This window comes from Arvicanthis niloticus, chromosome 26 (assembly GCF_011762505.2).
Source record: "Arvicanthis niloticus isolate mArvNil1 chromosome 26, mArvNil1.pat.X, whole genome shotgun sequence".
Classification (NCBI taxonomy): domain Eukaryota; kingdom Metazoa; phylum Chordata; class Mammalia; order Rodentia; family Muridae; genus Arvicanthis; species Arvicanthis niloticus.
In genome coordinates this window covers 33,235,911-33,259,627 of record NC_133434.1, presented here as the reverse complement: position 1 = coordinate 33,259,627, position 23,717 = coordinate 33,235,911, and the positions used below count along the sequence as shown (strand labels likewise).

At 53.4% G+C, this 23,717-nt stretch overlaps 1 protein-coding gene and 1 long non-coding RNA gene across 4 annotated transcripts; one reads left to right on the top strand and one right to left on the bottom strand.

Annotated features, from left to right (window-relative positions):
• Window positions 1-398: 398 nt before the first annotated feature.
• Window positions 399-18,344, bottom strand: Csk (C-terminal Src kinase). 3 transcript variants are annotated; one of them, XM_076925605.1, is made up of 14 exons: window positions 17,655-18,344; window positions 7,785-7,836; window positions 4,928-5,004; window positions 4,467-4,580; window positions 4,232-4,344; window positions 3,708-3,927; window positions 2,834-2,927; window positions 2,592-2,657; window positions 2,411-2,510; window positions 2,225-2,315; window positions 1,914-1,987; window positions 1,620-1,815; window positions 1,456-1,542; window positions 399-1,251 (listed from the first exon to the last, which is right to left on the bottom strand). In XM_076925605.1, the coding sequence occupies exons 3-14, from the start codon at window positions 4,940-4,942 to the stop codon at window positions 1,069-1,071; spliced, it is 1,353 nt and encodes a 450-aa protein (XP_076781720.1). In that variant the 5' UTR covers window positions 4,943-5,004; window positions 7,785-7,836; window positions 17,655-18,344; the 3' UTR covers window positions 399-1,068. The 3 variants fall into 3 exon arrangements, with proteins under 3 accessions (XP_076781720.1, XP_076781719.1, XP_076781721.1); XM_076925604.1 differs by lacking the exon at window positions 7,785-7,836 and having other exon boundaries at window positions 17,655-18,343; XM_076925606.1 differs by lacking the exons at window positions 7,785-7,836; window positions 17,655-18,344 and adding an exon at window positions 14,208-14,251.
• LOC143439353 (uncharacterized) lies at window positions 11,570-16,008 on the top strand. Its single transcript, XR_013107629.1, has 3 exons — window positions 11,570-11,888; window positions 13,154-13,452; window positions 15,433-16,008. It is a non-coding gene; the product is annotated as an uncharacterized LOC143439353 (long non-coding RNA).
• Window positions 18,345-23,717: the final 5,373 nt, after the last annotated feature.

Here is a 23,717-nt window from a genome sequence, read left to right as displayed (position 1 = left end):
TCTCGAGGTCAGTCTGAGGCATGTTTATCTGGGCTCTCACCCCAGAGCCACATCCCATCTGGCCAGGCCAGGACTTCATTTCTTTGGGCTTCAGGCCTGGACAAAATGCAGAAGAAGCAGCCAGAGTCCCCAGCAGCATCCCAAGGACTGGTCCCAGAGCCCGAGGCAGCCCAGGAGCTCAGGCTCAGGTAGCAGCTGGCAGAAACGGACAGCGGTGAGCACTTCCCCGCGGGCAGACACAGGACACTGGCTCGTGCAGCTGACACAAAGAGGCGGCTACATCTCCTGGCCATGCTTCCCTCTCAGCCCCACTCACAGAGACAGGGGGATGGACAAGATGGCATGGGAAGACGACTGGGCACACAGGCAGGCTCGGCGGAGGAAGCGCCGAGGCTGGGTGGCGGTGTCCTCATGGAGTGGTTTATTACAATTCCATCTCACAAGGCGGTGTGGGTGAGCGGCCACAGCACATGAAATCCAAGCCCCCGACAGACGCCTGCCTTGGGCACATGCAAACAGCGCAACATGGTCAAGCGCAAACACAGGCGACCGAGGCAACACTGGACATGGAACACGGGATGGGGGACGGGCTGGGGTGATGGGTCCCTAGAGAGAGGCTGATTCCTCCCCACCCCCAGGGGCAGGAAAGGAAAAATAAGATTCGTACTTCTTGTAAAATGCCCATTTGCTGGGTACTTTCTTTCTCCTTATGTTGAAAAATAATAAAAAATAAACACACGGAAAAAAATCTCAAAAAAGGAAAGGAATAAAACTCTAAGAAGGCGAGTGGCAGGGCCGAGAGAAGGCCAACGGCGGCAGTCCTCCCGCCCTGGCCTCCTCTCCTCAGCCCCTTCAGTGGGTACCCCAAGCCCTACAGGTGGGTCCATGAGAGAAGATGCCAGGCCTAGGTGGGGTCCCTGGGGGGCCGGAAGGGACAGGCAGGTCAGAGGCAAGAGGCCTACCAGCCCACTGGGGCTTAGTTCAAGTTCAGGCCCAGCAAGCAGCAGGGCCCCAGATCTGTGATCTAGGCCCTGTCCCTGCAGGCCATGGCCTAGGTGGAGGCAGAGGTCACAGGTGCAGCTCGTGGGTTTTGATGTGCTCAAGCTGCTCTCGAAGCTGCAGGAAGGTGGGCCGTGTGGCGGCATCCAGGTGCCAGCAGTTCTTCATGACCTCGTAGACTGCGGGCGGGCAGCCGTCCGGGGCGTCCATCTTATAGCCCTTCTCCACCCGAGGGACGACGTCCTTCAGGGGCTGTGGGCAGGTAGTGTGTGAGTGAGCTTAGCGTCTTATAGCACAAGGAAGCCCTACCCAGAAATCCCTCTCTAAGAAGTCAGGGAATGGCCTGGAAGCTACTCAGGACAGACCAGAGATGCAGGTTCTAGCCACAGAGAGTTCCCGTGGGATGCTACTCTTGCTGCCCCACCCCCGGCTTCAACCACACTGGCTTATACTCACAATTCTTGGGTAAGGCACTCGCCCGAAGGAATAGATTTCCCAGAGAAGGATTCCGAAACTCCACACATCAGACTTGGTGGAAAATTTCTGCCACATGGATAAGAGAATCAGCATTGCATCCTAGGAAGCTCGGAAGAGGGGGTGACCCCAGGACCCCTGCTCACCTTCTCTCTCAAGGCCTCAGGAGCTGTCCACTTGACTGGCAGTTTGCCTGTGTCCTGAGTGCTGGAAGCTTCCTTAGTGAGGCCAAAGTCACTGACTTTGGCCACGTTGTCCTCAGACACCAGCACATTCCGGGCAGCCAAGTCCCGATGCACAAAATTGTTACCCTCCAGGTACTCCATGGCTTCGCAGACGTCTCTGAGGGCAAGACAGCCATATGTCCCTGAGACCAGGGCTCCCAGAGCAAGGCAGGGGCTCCTTCAAGTTCTTACCCCCACCCAGGTTACACCACTCACAGTGAGAATTTGAGGAGACAGTCTCCGCCTAGCACCGAACGACCACGGGATCGAAGATAGTCCACCAAACTCCCCTGCGGGTAGGACAGAAGGGAGTGGGAGGTGACAGAACACCTGTGATACGGTGTTCATAGCATTCAACCCCACAATCTTTGGGAGGCTTATGGGTGAGAAAACTGAGGTCTGAAGAAGCAGTATGACTTGTTTAAAGTTGGCCAATAAATGACTGGCCAGGCCTGGCAACTTCAAGGCTCAGCAGGGGCAGAGTGGAGGGGCTGTGGGGGGACAGGGTGAGGCTGAGGTGCACCTACCTTGGCCATGTACTCTGTGACAATGTAGAGCCCACCCTTCTCCTCCACAATCACACCCAGTAGCTGCACTAGGTTGCTGTGCCGAAGTTGCCTGTGGCAGGACAGGGCGGTCAAGAGTTCAGCCTGCCCACCCCCCACGCACACGCTCCACCCAGGCAGCCTGCCCTTATGTTGAGACCAACTCACGTCATGACAGAGGCTTCAGCCAGGAAGGCCTGGGCAGTAGCATCGTTCTTAATGCACTTGACTGCAACTTTGTTGCCTCGGTAATGCCCCAGCATCACATCTGTAGGAGAAGTAGGGGCTGTTTCCTGGACTCCCAGGGCTTCCCCCACCTCACCCCACCCCCAGGGCTCCGTCAATTCACCTCCAAACTCCCCCTTTCCTATCGTCTGTAGCAGCTTCAGTTCCTTCATGTTCAGTGCCCAGCCACCTGGGGACAGGGACCGGGAGGGAGGCGGTGTGTCAGTGATGTGAACAGCTAATCTGAGGCACAGACTAAACTGTTTGAGGTGTGGGTGTCTGGGGTTTCCAAGCCTCTAGGGTAGGGCAGAGGGCCCAGGTGAGGGGAAGTGGGCAAGTGGGAGGTTAGGTGTAGTGTGCACTCACTGCGGTAGAATTCATCCTGAGCCGCCACTGTGCCCTCCATGACCTTTGGTTTGATGAGGCGAGTGCAGAGTCCATCCGCATCTGTGGTGTAGTGCTGCAGAGGTGGGGCACGCCCTCAGAACCAGACCCACTTGGGCCCCATTTCTCATTGACTCATGCACTGCTCAGATCTGACCACCAGAGGGCAGCAGAGGCCAGTCCACACAGCCTCTTGCTGCTTTGTGTGGAGGGTTCCTCATTTAAAGAAGGGTGGGAACGCTGGTCCATTTCCTGCATCACCCCATCCACAGTCAGCTACCGGACTCCCAGTTGTCGCTACTGCTTTGGGCCTCACCAATATCTCAAGGTAGAAAGCAAAACCTGCCCTGCTCCCTGTACCAGCCTCTAGCAGGTATACTCAAGGCCAGGTAAGCCAGAGGTGAGAGTGAGCTCGGAGGGAACCTATAGGTGTTTGATGCCAGATATGGCCTGGCCAGAGCTGGTGGGGCTGGTGTTGGAAGCATCAGGACCACATGCCCCAAGAACCCTGAGGGCAATGTACAGTCCAGTCATGAGGTTCTGATGCCAGAGGAAGTGAGTTCTTGATCAGACAGGCACCTCCAATGCACAGATGAGGGGACGTCAGTGAACCGCACCTTTGTGTCCTTGGCTCTAAAATGCGGATCTCACCCTATCTGTGGGCCTTTAGGGCACCTTGGGGACAGAACTAAACTCTTCACGCAGCTGGTGCTCCACACAGTGAGGAACCAAAGACTCAAAGAAGCTGTCAATATGTCCAGGTCACTGCTGGATGAGCTGGGTCTGGGTTTGTACTAAATGTCCTCAGGCAGTGAGTGTGTGAGGTCACCCCCAGGCAGGCGTGCACCCCACTCACCTCCACCAACTGCATGAGGTTCTCAAAGTACACCTCCTCGTCGATGCTCAGCTTGCTCGCATGGTACATGATTCGGTAGTGCTCCACCTTGCCTTCACAGCTCACGCACAGCGTGTAGTCCCCGGGGTAGTTGGTGCTTTCCCGCACCAGGAACAGGCCTGTCTCTGGTGGGTAGAGAAGCCGCTCGGCCTGCTCCCGTGTGATCTTGCCATGGAACCAGCTGTGGGTGGCAAGGCTGGGGGTCACAAGGGCACTGACGCGGGAGCCTCCCGCATGCACCTTCCCAGAACTGCCAACCAGCCAAGCATGAGCGTGTCATCTTCTTCCTGTACCCCTTTTTCCTTCTGCTGGGTCCTTGTTCCCTGTCTGTGAGGTCCATCCTCTGGTCCCATTCCTAGAAGGCCCTCACCTACACAGCCTCTTGCTCAGGGCTATTTTGCTCTGATGCCTTTCCAGGAGGACCTCAACCATTTCCTCTCTTTCCCCCAAGCAGGAGACTGAGCCGCCGTCCTCTTGGTACTCACGGCATAAGACTGAGCTTGGTGCCTGCCTTCACACCCTCGCGCTTCTGGACATAGTTGGCTGGGATGATGCCCTCACGGCCCACTTTGTTTTTGGCTTTGTACCAGTTGGGGTCCTGGAGAGAGCACATCACAGACACACTCTGAGGCTTGCCTCCCTCTGTAGAGGAGCCGAATCCAGAAGAAACCCCTGGAGGTGAGCGAATGGGACAGGCATCGTAGGTCCCCAAGTACCTACCTTGGTGACAGCCACAATGGTGAGCACATCGCCTTTGCAGAAGGGAAGGTCTTGCTCAGCAGTGCCATGGAAGTTGTACTTGGCAATACATTCTGTACCGGATGGCCAGGCGGCCTACAGGATAAGGGACAGGTGTGTGGGTGCAGCCTAGGGCCGTTTCTACCAACCTGCCCGAATGCCCTGGATACCAAAGCATCTTAGCTGACTTCCATGAACCTAGGGGAGATACCCTTCTCCGGAGAATTCTCAGGCCCTTCCAGCTCAGATGTCTCTGTAGCCCTCTCTGGGGCCCTGTGCCCAACAGAGCACACTGGAATTAGTGTTACTTCACACAAAGTCTTGACTGGGATAGAGGGCTGGGCATGGGTTGGAACAGGCTGCTCTAAGTACCTACTCTGTCCAGCCCAGGGAGGGCAGAACATGAGACTGCTTTATCTGTCCCCACCGTAGTACCATGATACCTGTATTGCCGACATCTTCTGAGATCTGGCGTCCCCGGGCTACAGGAAGGCCGATCTGTTACTTGGTACCATGAGAGCTGTGGGAGAAGAGTCAAGCTGAAGAAGACTGAGAAGACGTGACCCCCACCCTGAGTGTAATCATCAACTTCTTCCTTAAAGAAGTGCAAGCCTTGGTGCCAAGGCTTCTGACATGTGGTCCACAGCTGTTCTAGCCAGCCTTAGGCAGAAACACACAGACTTTAATTAAAGAGTCCCAGGGAGGTGGCTATCAATCCTGTCTCTGGGGGCCTTACAGGTCCCACAAAATGACCAAGAGGACCAATGAGGCCTGGAAGATTGGCAGGGAAGGAAAGGAGTGCAGGGAAACTCTGAAATTAGGCAGGTGCAATATGGCCCAGGAAAGCTTGTCCAGAGGCCTCTGTACAGACAAATGTCTGTGCTTCCTTCTCAGTACACACCCAATATAAAACAACCCATGTCTACCAGGAGAGGGGCAGGTGTTCTCCTGCGGTGTGCATTATAGTACCGGTCAGACCAGGAACTGCTCAAGTGCTGAAAATGATGTCGCCAAGTGGAGAAGTCACAGAAGGGAGTGCCATTCAGCAGGGACACAACGACGCACTCAGCCACTCATCGGCCTTGGGCCTTGGATTCTTAACCGAGGAGCCAGGCCCAGGGAAGCAGAAGCATTGGGACTCTCTTTGTATCAAGCTCAAAATCTGGTTAAACCAATCCAAGCTTGCAAGGATGAAATCGGGGGAAGGACAGGACAGAATGTGAGGGGACTTCAGGTGTTGCTTATGGGGACTCTCTGAGCTCCCTTGTAAGGAGAGGGTTTGTTCCATAGCAACTTGCTGGCTGTACCCTGAGAGCTGTCCATGCACTGGAATAAAGGCGACTCCCCCAAAACATTCCCCAAGAGCAATAAGGATTTCTGAACAAACATGCTGTCATCACTGTTGGTTCAAATACAGCCCCGGGCCTCAGAAAGAGAGGTGCTGGGGCTTCTGTTCCCTTTCTGGTGAGAAAACAGAGCCAAGGCCCTTCTGTGATCACACAGTTAGATGGCAGACCCACCTGAGACGGGACAGGTGAGGTCTAGCCTTTGCATTATGGATATGTACACTACCACCGGGACAGGTGAGGTCTAGCCTTTACACTTATGGCTATGTATACTACCACTGGAAGAGGACTTTCGGTATAAGTTCTGTTACGTGTATATGAGTATGTGCACGCACATATGTATGCACACACACATACATGCAGGAAGCATGGGAGCTGCGCCCTTCAGACTTCAAAAGGTAGAGGGCAGGAGCTAGGGATCAATCTCAGTGGACAGTAGTTGCCTAGAAAGCTCAAGACTCTGGGTTCAAACTCTAGTACAAGGTGTAGATCTGTTTTAAATCCATGAGCAATCAAGCAAATCAAATTTGATATAAAAAAATATTTGTTAGAAAGGCAGAGGGTGGGGTGGGGGGTGGGGCAGAGAGATGGCTAGTTGGAGGCCAGCCTAAGCTATGTGGTTAAAACCTTGTTTTTAAAAAAGATGGCCAGAAAAGGTGACCTAGAGAAACTTAAGTGTATCAGCTGAGATGGTTAAGAGCAGTAGCTGCTCTTCCTCAGGACCTGTGCTCACTTTCCAGCACCCGCATGGGAGCTCAAACTGTCTGTAACTGCACTTCCAGGGGATCTGACGCCCTCATACAGACACATGCACACAAAACACCAACGCACATAAACAGAAGGAAAGAAGGAAGGGAGGGAGGGAGGGAGGGAGGAAGGGAGGGAGGGAGGGAGGAAGGAAGGAAGGAAGGAAGGAAGGAAGGAAGGAAGGAAGGAAGGAGAGAAGGGAAAAGAACTGGCTTGGGTAGAAGCTGATAAAGCAAGGCAGACCAGTGACTCATTTGGAACTCAGTGACCCGCTGAGCCTGTCCCAAGCACCCTCGTCTGTCTGCTGTCTGAGGAGGGTTCCAGTGGCCCTGGCATGAACACTGTAGGGCAACAAGGAGCTTCTCATGCTACTGTAAAGAGCTATGGTTGCACCCTGAGGGTGGTTAAGTCTGGGAACTTCTTTGGGGGACACATACTCTCAGAGTCCAGCAGAAGCAAGGGTAGAGGGTGCAGAGGAAAGTAACTCCCAAGCAAGATTCCTGTTTCTAATCAGACCTGGGCCTTGAACCTGGCTTTTATCATCATGCCAACTTGGAGAGACTGAGCAAACCCTTTGGGCCTCATATCCCCTCACCCTGAAATGGAGCACAGTGAACCCCTGCAAGGAGACTGTGGAGGGAATGGAATGAGACTCCAGGGTTGGAAGCGCTGGCTGCTTCCTTTCCCCTTCAGAACAGACCCTGCACCCAGAAGCAAGCAAAGCTACCGAGGCTGTTGTCTACACTGAAGCCCAGGGAGAGTGTAATAGGGCCCACCCCTCACACCCAGTATTTCCATGATGGAGCCAGCATGAGCATGAAAACCACATCCTGGGCCCCGCGGATGCTATCCAAGAGCCGTGAGCCTTCCTACCCTGTTTCATACAAGTGGAAACCAAGGTCCAAGAGGTTGCCCAAGGTCACAAAGCCTGAGCTAGGGTCCCACTGCAGTTGGCTGAGCCCCAACCTCAGGGTCCTTCTGTGGAGATTCTATTAGCTCACCAGTTCTCCACACCTCCTCCTCCCTCCCCAAATTCAGAACTCACTGTTGCCACCACAGGAGGGAGCGGAGGCTGGGCACAGTTAGTCACCCTTCCAGCTGTCAGTTTGCAAACACTCCTTCCTGGCCTGCAGCTGCCGTGCCACCTCCCTGCTGCCTGGATGATAATAATAACGATAATCACAGGCCCTGTTTTCTGAGTACTTACTCAGTGTCAGGCCTTATCCTTGGCACTTCATGGCTGTCCAATCCTAATGACTCTGAGAAACAGAGGGGCTATTATTACCAACCCCATTTTACAGATGAGGCCCCCAAGTAAAGCCCAGAGTACTGAGACCCTGCTTTGAGGTCACAGCTCCAGTGAGATGTCACATCCTGCTTCAGTCAGACTCCTGAGCTCCTTGGCCAGGACTCCCTGCCTACCTGCTGGCCTCTGCCTTCCATACCTCACATACCCTCAGGGATTGCTGTCTATCTGGGGCAGACAGGGCAGCCACGAGGGTAAGGCCACAGGGAGAGGATAGGACAAGGCAGCAGTGGTCAGGGGGATGCTGTCTAGAGGGGAAGGTCGCTCAGCCACCAGATCTAGGAGGATCGAGCCTCCTTGACTCCATAGCAGCTCCTCCTGGGACTCTGTTTCTTCAGGTACACAACAGCTAGGTGAGAAGCCAGCAGCTCCTACGGCTGCTGTACCGAATGCCTTACCAGACATCCTCCAACCTGTCAATCTACGTGAGGCACCAGGCCAGGAGGGCTGAGCAAGCTGCCTTGCCTACGGTCTCCCCAGCAAAGTCTGAGGCCGACAGTCAGCGAGGCTTAAAAAGGATAGTTCTTGAAAGCCACCTTCCAACTAGCCAGTGAGTAAGCACAGAAGAAGGTCCTTTGTGGGGTCACATGAATGACCAAGGTGCTCTAGGAAGGCAGGGCAGGACCGCTGTTCTAGGAGCAAGGCTGCATCCCGGCCCTATGACCTCTGGGAAGTCTGGGAGCTCGCAATATTTGCTGGATTCAAGCACTGTGTCTGCCCCCTTTCTCACACCTATTCTCAGACACCTGCACTCCGCCTACTTACTTGCCCGCTCCCTTCATCCAAGGAATTTTTATGCAGCCTAGGGTACAGCCTAGGTGACAGCTACTGTTGTACACAAGCAAAAAGCAAAATATAATAGGCTATCCCTCTTTGTGGTGGCAAGAGATGGGGAGAGGGTACACATTTGAAGCCATACTGGACTACACAGTGAACCCTTATCTTAAAAAACCAAAACAACCTTTAAGCCCAGCACCTGGGAGGCAGAGACAGGTGGATCTCTGAGTTCAAGGCCAGCCTGGTCTACAGAGAGAGTTCTGGGACTGCCAGGGCTATGAGAAACCCTGTTTTCGAAAACCAAAATGAAACCAACCAACCAAAGACCAGAAGAGTGGTTAAAATGTCGGCTGTGAAGACCCAAGTTTGGTTCCAAGCACCCAAATGAATCTGAGTGTCAGTGGCATGCGCCTGTCACCCAGCGCTGGAAGGCAGGAGAAGGCAGGAGCAGGGATTCTAGAACTTGTTAGCTCACCTGCCTCACCTACCTGTCGAGTCCCAGACTGCGGTGAGAGACCCCATCCCAAGAACAAGGTGAACAGTTCCTGAGGAATGACACCTGAGGTTTCCCCTCTGGCTTTTACACGCATGTGCACACAGGCATATTCACATACAAGTGCACATGTACACACTTGTGTGTACACACACACACACCCCAAACTGAAAGACCAAACTCTCCAGAGTAAGAGATCTGATGCCTGTGACTAGCAGACCAGCAAGCCCTGTATGCAGCCATGTACAGATAACAGGTCAGTAAAGCAAACTGTGAAGCACATGAGGCCCTGGCTTCTGAGCCCCCTGGCAATACAATGGCACTCGTGGCCAAGCCTGACAACCTAATAGTAGCAGTAGTAGTATTTCCACTTTTCAGTGATTTTTGAAATACTCAAAACCAAAAAAAGGCAGATGCAGATACAGGTGACCTAAAGTGTACTACAAGTTGTGGGTGGGGTTTTGTTTTATTTTGTGGCTGCTATAGTTGGTTTTTTGTTTTGTTTTGAGAGAGAATATCTCTACATAGTCCTGGTTATCCTAGAACTCATTATATTCTAAATCAGGCTGGTCTTCAACTTACTGAAATCCTCCAGCCTCTGCCTCCTGAGTGCTGGGATTAAAGGCATGTGCCACCACTGCCTGGCTGTTTTTGGATTTTTGATACAGGTATATCATCTAGATTGATTTCAAATTCTGAGATCCTCAGTCTCCAGGACAGGGTTACAGGCAAGCACCACCACACCCGGGTATAAATTGTGTGGTTTAAAATCTTTGATTACGCGGGCCCGTATTTGAAAGCCACTTCCACCAGGAAACCTTCCTTGGTTCTCTAGCTGTGCTGGCTGGCCCTGCCTCCAGGGTCTTTCCTATCCCAGGGCTCCAGAGGAGGACCTCGCTAGCAGTGGCCTGTGGCTGAGGTAGAAAGAGAGCTTTGTGTAGGTGGAAGAGGGGAACTAGTCTGACTCATGTCTGCATCGCCAGCATAGGCTGGGCTGAGAGCTGCTGCTCAGTAATAAGTACTGAATGAATGAATGAATGAATGACAAAAAGGAAGGAAGAAAGGAAGGAAGAGAGGGAGGGAGGGAAAAGCATGTCTACAACATATTAGATCCTGTAACCAATAGGACTATATTTAACCCCAGAGGGTCAGCAGCTGCTACCCACCCCCACAAGACTGGAGGACAGGGGCTTGGGATTGTGGCAGGGCCTTGGGATTGTGGCAGGGCCAACATTTCTGTCTGACTTCCTGCCCTAAACTCTGCTCCCAGCAGCCCTTGTGCTGGGGTCCCGGGAACAGACTGGGCATTGTGCCCAAGCACTGAGGTCAGTGGCTACAGCCTCAGGCAGGCCTTTCTTGGGAGCCCAGGCTGTCCAGAAGGGGACATAAGTGTCGGGGGGTAGGAGCCCAGACACTCCCAGTCTGCCCTTTTCTTGCCTGAGGCAGCTGCAGACCCCCAGAACCAAGCACGTGCAGAGGGCCAGGGTAGGTCAAAAGATTGTAGCCCTGCCCCCTCACCAAAACTCCACTGCTTAATGGGGCGTGGGAGCTTTCAGAAACTGTTTACACGCAGCTAAAAATACCCACTGAAAAGGGAAGTGTACCAGAGACCTGGGGGGACTGGCGCTATGGCCCACAGAGACTCTGGTCCTGCTATAGGACCCAGCTGCACTGTCTGTGGACACGCGGACACACGCACGCATGCGCACGCACACGCACGCGCACACACACACACACACACAGAGGCAAAACCACTTGTGGCAACAGGAAGGTCTTCTGCTCTCACTATGTGCTGGTGTTTCTCTGTACCTCACGTCATGCCTGGTGGTCAGGTTGGGTAGGAGGAGGAAGGTCCACGAGACTTTTATTGTGGAGATCTAAGAACCTGATTCAGCCTCTCCTCTGTGACCAGCCTGTTGGGGTTCTGAAGATTCCAATGAAATACACTCCAAGCTCCTGTCTTTCTCAGTGCAGAATGGTCAACTGGCCAGGTGTCTCCATGCCTCAAAAAGCTGAGGTTTGCAGGGATAACGTAGTGGTCAAGCATGCACACTCCCTACCCTGCCTTGGTCTACCCCAGGGCCTTAAAACAACTGAGGAAAGACAGCGGCTTGCAGGAAAGCTAGCGGGAAGCAGGGAGGAAGGGAAAGGGGGCACCTACAACAGGTCAGGGTTACCTTACAGAGAATTACTCAGGGAGTCGATCAAGGCTGCCAAAAGAAGTTTCCTACAGGTCCAGGGCAGACAGGGGTAAAGGTGAAGTTACAGTCTCGGGCACACCCCCTCACAGGGTAGAGCACCCGAGGAGGGCAGCCAGCCAGCAGCAGAGCTGGTTTGGTGGCTATAGTCAGCTCCACCCCTGGCCCTGCAGAGAGCTCTCAGGCTGATAGCACTGTCACCCAACCACACACTGAGCACAAGGGCTGGGGGGTTCCCACTAACCCAGCAGTTCAGACAGGCTCTCAGCACCCCCACTGCACAGACACCTCAGAAGGTCTGAAAGCACAGACCCGTGGAACTCTCAGAGCTCTGGGCAAGAGGGGCTGGAAAGACGCCTGACTTGGCTTCTGGGGCTGCTGCCCCCTCCCCATCCTCAGGCTCCCTCAGCCATCGGCACTCTGACAGAAGAGGAGGGCTGAGTTTAATGACTGAAAAATGTTAAAGAACCAAATTATGGCAACTCACTGGGGCTCAGCGAGACCGGATATCCTGTCTGGAAGTTTAGGAGCAGTGGGGTGAGTTAAGAGGAGGCTGGGGGGGTTGGGGGGGGGAGCCTCCTCCCCAGGGTACACTGTGGCTTGAGGCTGCCACTCCTGGCCCAGAAAGGTTTCTAATTACCACTCAGGAGCCTAATTACTTACATGCTCTGGGCCTTAGGGCCTCTAGGTCTCCCCAAGGTCCTACCCCAGGCCCCTGCCCCCCAACTCTTAGAATAAGGACCAGGTCTTTGCATTTTCTTTTGCCTGGATTTACATGCAACTTCCTCACTAACCTCTAACAACCCTATAGAGTCATGCAGTGGCTTTGTTGCACAATCCGTCCCCCAAAAGTCTCCTAGCCAAGTTACAAGAGGGGAAGACCCAGGCCCAGGGCATAAGAGAATGGTCTAGAACTCTAGAACTCTGGGTGGCAGATTTCTGGTCTCCAGCAGTTGAGACAGAGACTGGTGAATCTCTGTGATCTGAAGGAAGCATGGTCTACAAAGTGAGACCCTGCCTCAGAAAAACAAAGGCAAACAAGGAACCAATTGAACAGGTACGACAGAGTACACAGTTCAGAATGCTAACCTACGGAGACAGCGCCAGGGACAAAGACCTAGGGGAAGGGGATACCCCCACACTAGCAGGAGCAACAGAAAATGAAGGCAGGTAGCCAACAGCCTGCTGCTCTAACATGGTTCGAGGCTCTGCATCGGCTACTGATGTCTCCCCTCCCACCACAAGTCCTGGCAGATGCCTGGAGACACAGAGGAAACAAACTTGCCTAGGGTACCACCAGCTTCCAAGTGCTAGAACAGGGACTTAAACTTAGTTATGTTGGAACCTGGGTCAGCAGACTTTCCCCAAGTTTTCCTTGGCAGGATCATATGATATCTGAAAGGACAGACCAGGAATGTTAGACACAACTAACTACTCACACCATGGCCCTCTTGCTCCAGCAAGCTGAGGTACACCTGTGCTCTCCCGGCCGTCTGCACATCCTGCCTTTGCACAGACAGATCAGGACATCATGCAGAGCCTCACAGAAGAACTAACTCAGAGAGGGCAGCAGCCTCCAAGAGGACACAATCCCTGGACAAGGACCTCTGACTCTCTTGTCTCTTCAAATACTTTTCACAAGCTCTACTCTCCCTCCAAGAAGCCCTCCAGGCTGTCTAGCCCAGGCAGACCCTAGCAGTTTTGTAGAAGGGGAACCATAGGCTTGCCCTGCCAGACTTCCCTGAGGCCAGCCTCCTCTCTGGCCAGCAGTGGAGCTCATCCTCCTGTCCTTTTCCCTGTAGTATGCACATTACAGGCTGCAACGCCCCGAGGCTGGGTGAGGACCAGGTGCCAGGCTGGGCTGGGCTGAAGAGCAGCAGCCAGGATGTACGGGTCGGATGACACCCAGGTTTCACCCGCCCACAAGCCTTCCAACCGTGCAGAACCCAGGGCAGCCGGGGAGCACCCAGCAGCTTTCTTCTGCTCGTCTGCAGACCACGGAAGAGAGGCGGAGGGAAGCTGCGGTCGGAGGGTGTGCACTAGTGTGCTGGAAGAAGCTGTCCTTCTCACAGAACCAGGAAGAAGAGCAGGCAAAAACAGGGTAGGCGGAGCTGTGCGGGGCCTCTGGCCCTGGGGCCTCCACTCAGGGGAGCTCCAGGCTAGTCCAGGGCAAGCCAATTCAAGTTCACTCAATGAGCCTCAGTTTCCCATTCGTGCACTCTACAACCAATGGGTGCTGCAGGGTGCACCATGCCCAATAAGAGAGCACCCCCCAATTCTCAGAGCACTTCTGACGATGGGGATGACCATGGGGATTAGGCTCAGCCACCCAAACCCAGTCTCTCCTGTTCCCAGTTCCCTAAGCTGTGCAGGGAGCACACAGGCTCTCCCTTCTCCAGCTCTTTATTTTTAGGCCTGAATTTGACTTTAATCATTACTTAGCGGATTCTATTTCAAGCCCTTGGATGAAGGGACCCAGAAGGGAGGAGGGAGGCAGTGCTCCCTGCTGGTTTTAGGGAGCAGCCTGATCCTCCACCCATCCTGTCCCTAACCAAGGGCAGGGGAAACCGAGAAACACCCAAAGGCCAGCATTTTGGTTAAGACCCAACCCTGTGACCTCATCCCACTGAAGCTATGGGACAGGCGGGTAGTAGTAATGCCTTACTTTCATGCCACCGGTACCAGAGAGAGAGAGAAAGAGAGAGAGAGAGAGAGAGAGAGAGAGAGAGAGAGAGAGAGAGAGAGAGAATATGAATGAGAATGAGAGAGAATATGAGAATGAATATGAATGTGTCAAAGAATGTCAGACAGGGCCCCAAGCTACAAGGCCGAGAGGGTCACATCAGTGCTCCTCACCTAGGTTAGTTCTGGGCCACACTAGTCAATTAGAATTAGTCTTCTGGACCCAGGGTGTGCCAAACAGAGATTGTTCTCTTCCCACTGTCCACGCCACAGAGAGATACCTCCAGGTTAGATCTGCAAAGAAGGACACTAACTCATGAGCCTAGGTTCTAACTATCAGATGCAAGGCTCCAGAATCTAATCTTTCCCTTCCCTGGTCACTGGAGAAAACCAAGGCTGGCCTGACTAACTCTGGCTCGGCCTAAGGAAACCTCTATTTCCCACTGGAACATGAAGCCTAGGACAGCCATGCAGAATCTGGGAGGCAAGGGTACTCTTCACTCTGGGTATGGTGGTATATGCACACCTGTAACCTGGATGCTCTGGAGACTAAAGCAGGAGGATCTCAGGTTCAAGGCCCTGTAGTGAGAACGTGTGTGTGTGTGTGTGTGTGTGTGTGTGTGTGTTGGGAAGCAACATAGGTAGCTATTCTCAACTCCAAGGCTGTGAAGGGGAATGGGTGGGGTCAGGCCTTGGACAGCAACTGGCAGCCTATCTTCTCAAGGCCAGCCCCATGCCCTGAGGCAGCTTATCACGTGGTGATGGAAAGGGAGTGGGCACAGCAGAGACAGATATGCAGCCTAGAATACAGGGCCAGAGGTTTTCAGAGGGCTTGGGACACCTTACCAAGGATGGGTGAGAGGTTGGTCATTCTGGGGCCCATGGCTCGGGGATCTTTCTCCCATTCCGAGGCAGCCACACCCAGCCATGGTCCCATGCTCTCTCCGGTCTCTTAGGTTAGTTAGTTCAGTGTCCTCTGAGGCATAAGGATCACCATCCCTGCCAACTATACTCAAGGAACAGTGATACAGTTGCGCCTGCTAAACTGCCTTCTCTCTACTAGCTGCTTGCAGGGTGTATAGTAACAGCCCACAACACTGACAGATGGGAGCACGGCACACTCGGGAAAGGATTTGGTGACGAAGTAGCAGCAGAGCTCCTGGAAATACCCAGAAGCTTTGTAGAGGCAGTTACCATGACAGGTAGCTCAAGAAATGCCCAGGGACACAGTAGTAAGTGGAAAGAGAGTCAGGCACACACATTTAAAAGCTACCAGCAGCAAAGGAAGGAAATCAGAAAACCAGGGCTCCAACATGCTGACAGTCCCTGCCTGGCAACTACTGCGTACTCTTGTTTTGTTTTCTAAAATTTCTGGGGTTTGGTTTCTTCTTTTTTAAAGATGGAATCTCAGTCTGGAGCCCATGCTGGCCTTGAACTTGGAATCCTCCTGCCCTGGCCTCCCGTGCTAGGATTACAGATGCCCATCAGCTCACGTGACCCTCACTGCTTCCTAAAGAATAAAATCAGCACACAGAGTTTTCATGTGAATCCAGACCAACGTTCCTAGGTCCTACCTGCCCTTCAGCTCTGGCCCAGATACTCAGGACTTTTCTGCTATGGAGAATCCATTCCCATCTGGGACACTCTCTCAGACATGAGAGGGTATCTCTCTACCTTCTTCCTCAGACTCAACATCTCTGTTCTCTGATGGCTACACGGCAAGGCTTTGAAATTCTTCAAAAGATGGAGCTGGGTGGTCTTACCATTCCAAGGGCATCCAGAAGCATTACTGAGTCACACTATGGGTCTCTGGCTCCCATCCCCACCTGGACTAGCATGAAGGAAGCTGGAATCTGCCCCTTTACCAGCACTTGCTGTGGACTACTCCACGTGGACTGGCCTCTGAAGAGCCGGCAGTCGGGAAGGCATCTGCTTTCCTAGTCTTTTTCTTGCTCTCATCCCAACATAGAAAGACTACCCCCCTTCTGATAGGGGAAAATTAGTTCACCAAATAAAACTCACAGCTTCTAACATGTGCTAGCCTAAAAGGCCTCTGAACTCTGGCCACACCCTTGCAGCTAAGTTGGTGAGAAGCACCCAGCCATGTCAGGCCAAGCCACAACCCCTGAGGCTGGACAGAAGTTCAGGTCCGGTATTAGGCGATATGAGTATACACCCCCAACCCCCAACCCCAGTGCATCTTGGCCCTGAGCAGGACAGCCAGTGGCTCCAAGGAGGCCTAGGCAAAGCTCAGTACCCTGAAGGGATCTGGAAGATCCTGCCTGCTGCACTACCAACCTTACTGCCTCTGGCCTGATCCTGTGGTGGCCATTATGGAGACACCACGGCATCCAGGGTACAAGAAGACAGAAACAAGCCCCACGTGTCCACATCCCCCCTGTACCCACCCCCACCACACACCACACACTTTCAGGCCAAGGCTGTCTCCCATATTCAGGTTCTCACTGAGCTGCCTGGGAAATGTGGGGAAGGCAGGGTCAGGACTAACTACTACCAGGCTGCTTCAAAGCTGCCCAGAACCAGGTTTCTGCACACCACACCACACAGATGGCCCGCACCAGTAGGACCCAGTCCCGGACACCAAGGAGAAGACTTATAAGCAATACATATGTCTCAGCCCCTAAGAAGACAGCACTAAGGCCGGAAGCCCTTTCCCTCTTCTCTAGCCCTCTGCAGGGGAACACGTGCTCGATCACCCCACAAGGTCCCTCTTGGGTCAGGCTGGAGACTGGCAGTGTCCCTGGTAGGTACAGAGTGGGTCTGGTTCCCCTCCACCATTGCAGAAGTGGGATGAAAAAGACAGCTAGCCTCCCTCCACCAGGGGCCTGGAATATGACCTGGCCCTTGGGCCTCAGTTCCCTGCTGTACAAAATGATTTAAAAAAAAAAAAAAAAATCTCCTACTTAAGCTCCAAAGATCCAGTGGCTGGACACACCCCTTCCAAATAACTGGTCTGGGTCTGAGAAGCCTGGGAAAATGGACCCGTGAGGATGCTGGCGGGGTGTATAGTACTAATGCCCAGTGTCACCTCTACGCAGACTGGAAGCCCTGCCCAGTTTCTCTCCACCCAAGGGTCAGAGGTCCCTTGCTTTAAGCCTGGTTCTCTGGCAGGCCAAGGGTGACAGGCTTAGTTCAAGGACCCGGACTTCTATCAGGGATAAAAGGAGGTGGCATGGCTCTGGGCTGCTTGGAGCCAGGAGAACTGAATTAGAGTTCAGAACCAAGCAAGCCAGGGTACCTTCAGGGAAGCCCTGAACCAGAAAGGGCAAACTCCCGGGAGTCTGGCTCATATACTGCCTCTCTTCCTCCAGGGTCCAGCCACTTCCACTCTGTGCTCCACACGGGAGTTGGGGGGTGGGAAGGTAGGACTCAGCTGACCTAAGCCAAGTCTCTTGTGGTGCTGGGATGTACCTCCCTCGTGGCTCCTTCCCAGTAGTGTTCTGACAGTGATTCCCGGGAGATTTCGAACCCGTTTAGGAGGTGGGGGAGGGGGGATGGGTGTGGGCGCGGCGGCGGTGGCTATAGAGGCGGGACGAGCGACCTCCTCCCTTCTAGGGGGCATTAGGACACCCACCTCCTTCGGAACTGCCCAGCACTCACCTCTCTGGGGGCACTGCGGTCCAGGCCTCCTCACCGCGGGCGGCATCAGTGGCCTGCAGGACAGTCCATGCGGCCAAGGGGGAGGGGAGGGGCGCAGGGGTCCCAAAGGGGTGCGGTACAAAGCGGTGTATGGATGCGAAAAGAGAGGGAGGAAGGACGGCCAGAGAGGCAGTGGGACTGCCGCGCAGCCCCAGCCGGGGAGGGAAGAAAGGCGGGGGAAGGGGGCGGGAGGGAGTCCAGGGGGAGGAAACAATGTAGCCGGCGCGGCCCCGGCAGAGTTCCGCTTCCGAACGCGGCCACGGAGCTTCGGTTTGGGGACGTCGCGCCGGCCGCCGGGGGCCGCCCCGGGCGTTCGATCGCGGCCCGCGGGGCTTCCCTGAGCCCCACACCCCGGAGGCTGGGCGGCCAGAAGCTGGCCAGGCGGAAGGGACGGCTGGCCCGGGGACGGCCCCGACGGCGGTGCGGCCGGGGTTGGCCCCGCTCGGACCCTACCCCGGTGGGACCCCCCCGGGGCAGGGCGCGGGGTGGCGCGGGAGCGCAAGGAAGGCAGCAGGTTCGGCGGCGGCGGCCAGCCTCGGCTCGCCCGGGCTCCGATGGGAGGAAGCTCGCAGGCCTGGTGAGAGGAAGCGCGGCCCGGATCCTCCGCCCGCTGCGGCGCGCCTGCGCGAGGGGGCCTGCCCGGCGCGCAGCGGGGCGTGGGTCGGCGCCCTCTGCTGGACCTTGGAGGAAATGCGGGGGGTGTGTCCGCGCCTACGCCCTGCCCCCACTTGCTGGCCTTCGCGAAGGCTCCCGAAGGTCCTTTCAGAGGGCCACCAGCATGCTAGAGCCAACCTCTCAGCCTTCTCTAGGCGAAGCTTCCTTGCTAGAGTGGAGGCTAGTCCTAGACTCTTCTGTGACAGTAAGCATGCATTTACACGGCTCCTGCTCTGTAGTCTACCACCACCACCTTCTCCTCCTCCTCCTCCTCCTCCTCCTCCTCCTCCTCCTCCTCCCTCCTCCTCCTCCTCCTCCTCCTCCTCCTCCTCCTCCTCTTCTCTTTGTAATTTTTTGGGCTTTTTGGTTTTTTTTCGTTTGTTTGTTTTCTTTTGTTCTTATGAGACAAGCTCTCACTATGTAGCTCTGGAACTCGCTCTATAAACCAGGGTGGACCTTGCTCTGTAGACCAGGCTGGCCTTGAACTCATAGATATCCGCCTGCTTCTTCCTCCCAAGTACTAGGATTAAGGATGTGTATCACCACCGCCCAGCCTGGAGTCCTTGTCTTAAAAACCTCTTTTTTCTGTCAAGTTCTCATTAGGGGTTGGCACAAAAAGATTGTCACAAAGAACAAATTGGTTTAAAAAATGAAAAAAAAAATGTACAAGGTCCACAGGAAACAGGAAAGAAGGGAACATGGGTTGATTTCCTAGAGCTGGGAACACAGCAGGGAGCAGGGAGACTTGACTCACTCACGCTGTGTGTAGGGGAAAGCAGTAAGAGATGTGGTCCTCTAAGCTACAGGGGCCAAAGAACCTCTTGGAACTCTCCTGGACTTTCTTTTCAGCTTAGAAGCAGTAAGGAAGTTGTCGCTGGCTGTGTGACTGTGACGTTGGACAAGTTACCTAATCTCTGTCTCTCCTACTGCACTGTGGTTTGATAGAACAAGCAAAAGTAATACCACCACCTTTGTAAGGTTTTGTGGAGAGGAAGTCAGTTAATGGGTTTTAAGTGCTTGGTGTGCAGCGGCACGTGGCGAGTCCTCAATTAAACACGGGCTGTTATTATGTACCATTGTTAATGAGGAGTCGGGGCCATCCCTGTGCTCTTAGCTACGGGAGCAAGCAGTGCTCAGGCATGAGAGGGGCGCAGAATAGAAGTGCAGTGGCGGGAGAGAAAACAGAATGTCCATTGGAGGTGCTAGGTGTAGGAGCACTTTCTAAGGACCAGGGCTGATAGAAGCTACTAGTTTAGAGGCAGGGGATGGGGATGAGGGAATCGGAGGGGGATCTTCAGTTGGGAAGAGATGCTTCTGGCAAAGACTGGAGTGTAAAGTAGTAACTGAGGGGCAGAAGGGGACAGCAAAGGGTTCTGCAAGAGACAAGGTTGCAGATTGCAAATAACTTAAAATGTCAGGAGCAGGAACTGGATATGCTCACACACACACACACCCCAGCCCCAGAAGACAGCTTGGTCCTCTGACCCAGCATGCCTAGTGCCAGTTTGCTTACAAGGAACCAGTTCTTTAGGGATACCTTTGCTGGAGGCATCTAGTAGATCTCAGAGTTAGATGTGACATAGAGGGGGTAAAAAACCCACCCCGAGATATTTGGGGATCGAATCTCAAAGTTAAATCTCTCTCAAGAGCTGTGTGGCTTTGAACTAGTTACTTAAGGTCTCTGAACTGTTTCCTCTTCTGTGAGATCAGGCTGAGAGCATGTCTCTTTCATGAGAGACGGTGCAGATTCAGCAAGATAACAGGCCTGGAGTGATGGCGTGTGTGTGTGTGTGTGTGTGTGTGTGTGTGTGTGTGTATCAGGCTTCACTTTCTTTCCTTTGAGGTCAAGATGGAATGATAACATGGCCCCAGTTGAGGGCTGCTGCCACTGCCGCTCAGCCTGAAGGAAGGGGCTTTTAGCAGCCTGCAAAGCCTTCTGGGAGGGAGAATCTGACATCTCCTCCACTCTGTCTGATAAAAGGGGGCTAGGTGGTAGGGAGGCTGTGGGGACTTGGGGGTGGAATACCTGAGTAAATATCTAACTTTTTGTTCCAGTTTTACCACCAATACATCTTCTGTCACCCACAAACACTGCCCCCCTTAGTGTTCTGGGGCCCAGAATGTGAACTTTGGAATCAAATAAACCTGTATTTGAATTCTGGCTCCACCTCTTCTCAGCAAAGTGAGATTGAGAGAGAGAGAGAGAGAGAGAGAGAGAGAGAGAGAGAGAGAGCCGGGCATTGGGAATTAAAGTCTGAATTGGATAGTTTAAGTACCAGCTAACACCCAAGTTCATCATTTATGAACTCATTTCTTCTCAAAAAAAAAAAAAAAAAAAATGGAACCTCGATGAGACCTGCATGTCAGAGATGCCGCAAGGGATGGAGGAGAACACCAAGGTTCTTGTCCAAAACAGATCAGACAAAACCAGTCTGATCAGCCACAGTTTATGAAGGCTATGAATACCCAGTGAACAAAAACAAAAAGTCAGCTTCTGGACTCCAGAAAGGGCCAATCAAGAATGAAACTTTGACAGAGGATCCCTGCCTGGGGGTGGGTGGGAGGGAGGGAAATGCAACTTTGGCTGAGGTGAACCTGAGTTGCCTGTAATATATGAATATGCTGGGACAGCATTTGAGGCTTACACTCCCAGGCTGGGCTTCTGGTCCTTGGGTGGTGGGGCTAACCTCAGGGGCTTGTAGGAAGGGGAGAGTAATGTGAAGGGAGGGGCAGGCTGGTCAAGGGCTCTGGCCCACTGAGGTACTCAGTGGCTCAAGAACAGTCAGAAGGCCAGGATGGTGAGCTAGAAGGCCGTGAGGGGGAAGAGGGAGGGATTGAAAACAGGGACCAGCGACAAATTCTGGTTTTCGGTTACACTGCATGAGTAATCTGGAGCCATTGAACAACTTCAAGCAGGGGCCTGACATTAGGAAGAGCAAAGGTTAGACACTCGATGAGATAGCTCGGCACGTAAAAAGCACTTACTTCCAAAGTCCAAAAACACAGATTTGAATCCTTGATCCCATGACAGAAGGAGAGAACAGATTCCTCTGACCTCCACAGACACACACAGACAGCATGGGTGAACCCTTATACACACACACACACACATACACACACATACATACACATACATACATACACACACATACACACACATACATACATACACATACAACACACACACATACATACACACACATACACACACATACATACATACACATACAACACACACACATACATACACAGACACATACATACATATACATCACCCACATACATACACAGACACATACACACATACATACACACTTACACATACATACACACACATACATGCATACATACAACACACACAACATTCACACACACATACACACACATACATACACATACAACACACACATACAACACACACATACACATATAACACACACACATACACACACATACATACATACACATACAACACACACACATACAACACATACACATACATACATATACATCACCCACATACACATACAACACATACACACACACTCTTTTTGAAAGTCCAGTAGAGGGGGGTGCAGGATATAGCTTAGTTGGTAGAGTGGTGCTTGGCAGTCATAAAGCCCTGTGTCCCATCTTCAGACAGCATGAAATGGGCACAGTGATCTGTACCTGGCACCCCAGAATTGGGATGTTCAGGCAGAAGGACAAGACATTGAAACTCATTGTTGACTGTGTAGAAACTTTGTGACCAGTTTAGGTTCCATGAGACCCTATCTGAAAACCAAACAACCCAAAGCCTGGCAGAGAAGCCTAGTGTGGTCCACACGGTGAGGAGGCCGTGGGTCCTCCAGAAGCAATGGGTCCGCAGAAGAGTAGACAGTGTCTGGGGTCAGCTTTCCCTGAGGGGAGCATGTAAATGGCAAGCCTCATGATCCTCTGGTGTCTCTCAGGTTCTCCTGAGAGAGGACTCCGCAAGTAAGGGCCGGGGGCAAAGACAGAGATGAGAAAACACGGAAGAACAGAACACAACTTTGGTCGAGCCAAGTCTGAGTTGCCTCTAATATATGATATATCAAGTCAGCATTTAAGATTTGTGTGTTCAGGCTGGGCCACTCATTCTTTGGTGGTGGGGCTAGCTCCAGGACAGTGGAGAAAAGAGGAAGGCTAGCGAGGGCTTGGGTGAGGGGAAGGGAAGGGCAGGTCGATGGATGGAGATTAAGGCTTCTGGCAGCATTTGGGTAAAGGGACCAGATGGCCCAGCTGCATGCAGAGCCGCCGGGTGGGGGGTCCAGAGCTCTAGCACTTTTGCCTGGAGTCTGTTCCCATGGTTCCCTGGCAGGGAAGGGCCTCTGCTCCTTCTCTTAGCCTCTCCCCCTCCCCCAGCCTGTGTGTTCAGAGATGATAGTTTAGAGAAGCTAGTGTGAAGTAGCTGAGACTCAGCCACTCTGGGCGTCCCCGAGGGCAGAAAACAGGAAGCCAAGATTAAAGACAGATTTCCAGCAAAGTCTCTTACTTCCGGCGGGGCAGGTGCCCCTGCACAGTCTGCACAGAGCAGACTGCAGAGCAGAGGGGCTGGGCTGACCTCCCTTTGCGGTGGGAATGACAGGCACTTGCTCAACTGTGGCTACCGCTGCAGTTTTGTTCCTTGGCCTTCACCTGACATCTCAGCAGGGAGGCCTGTGGCGGTCAGCCTCGTGCCCAGCCTAATGAATGATGAAGACAGGACCCAGGACACAGCAGTGGAGCTCCTGGGAGGTAGAGGGACCAAGAGGAAGGACATGGCTCCAGGGCCACTCAGTCTTGCTTTGAGCCCTGCCTCCCTGCTCTGGGGTCTCACAAAGTTAGAGAAGTTAGGTTAAAGGGCAGGAGTGGGGCAGCAAAGGTGGACAGTAAGACCAGGCCAGTGCTCCAAGCCCCAAGTCTGTAGAAAAGACAGAGTCCAGGAGAAGGCAAAGCAGCCACGGTAGCTTGCTTCTGTCAGGTCAATGCCTGGGTCTGATTGGCTGATGTTCACAGCTGCCAAAGAAGCCAGGACCCAGGGGGCCAAGGTGGGTCTCCCGGTGACTGCTGCCATTTATGGGAGAGCACATTTCCTGGGAACTCCAAGTAAGGGGCTGCACTGTTTACTCAGAGGCCAGGCTGACCCTCCCCACACTGTGCTGCAAAGTGCCCCAGCTCCTACCTTCCAGTACTGGGAGGAAAGGCACATGCCTGAATCCAGAGATGTTACACTGTAAACCTCCCTCTAGAGATTGGGTGAGTTTGTCATGAGTGTCAAGAGCTTAGGAGACCCAGGTTCCGGGGATGGACCTTACTTTTGAGTTTTAATTAGTCTTGCTATTCGGAGCCTCAGTTTCCCCACTTGTGTAT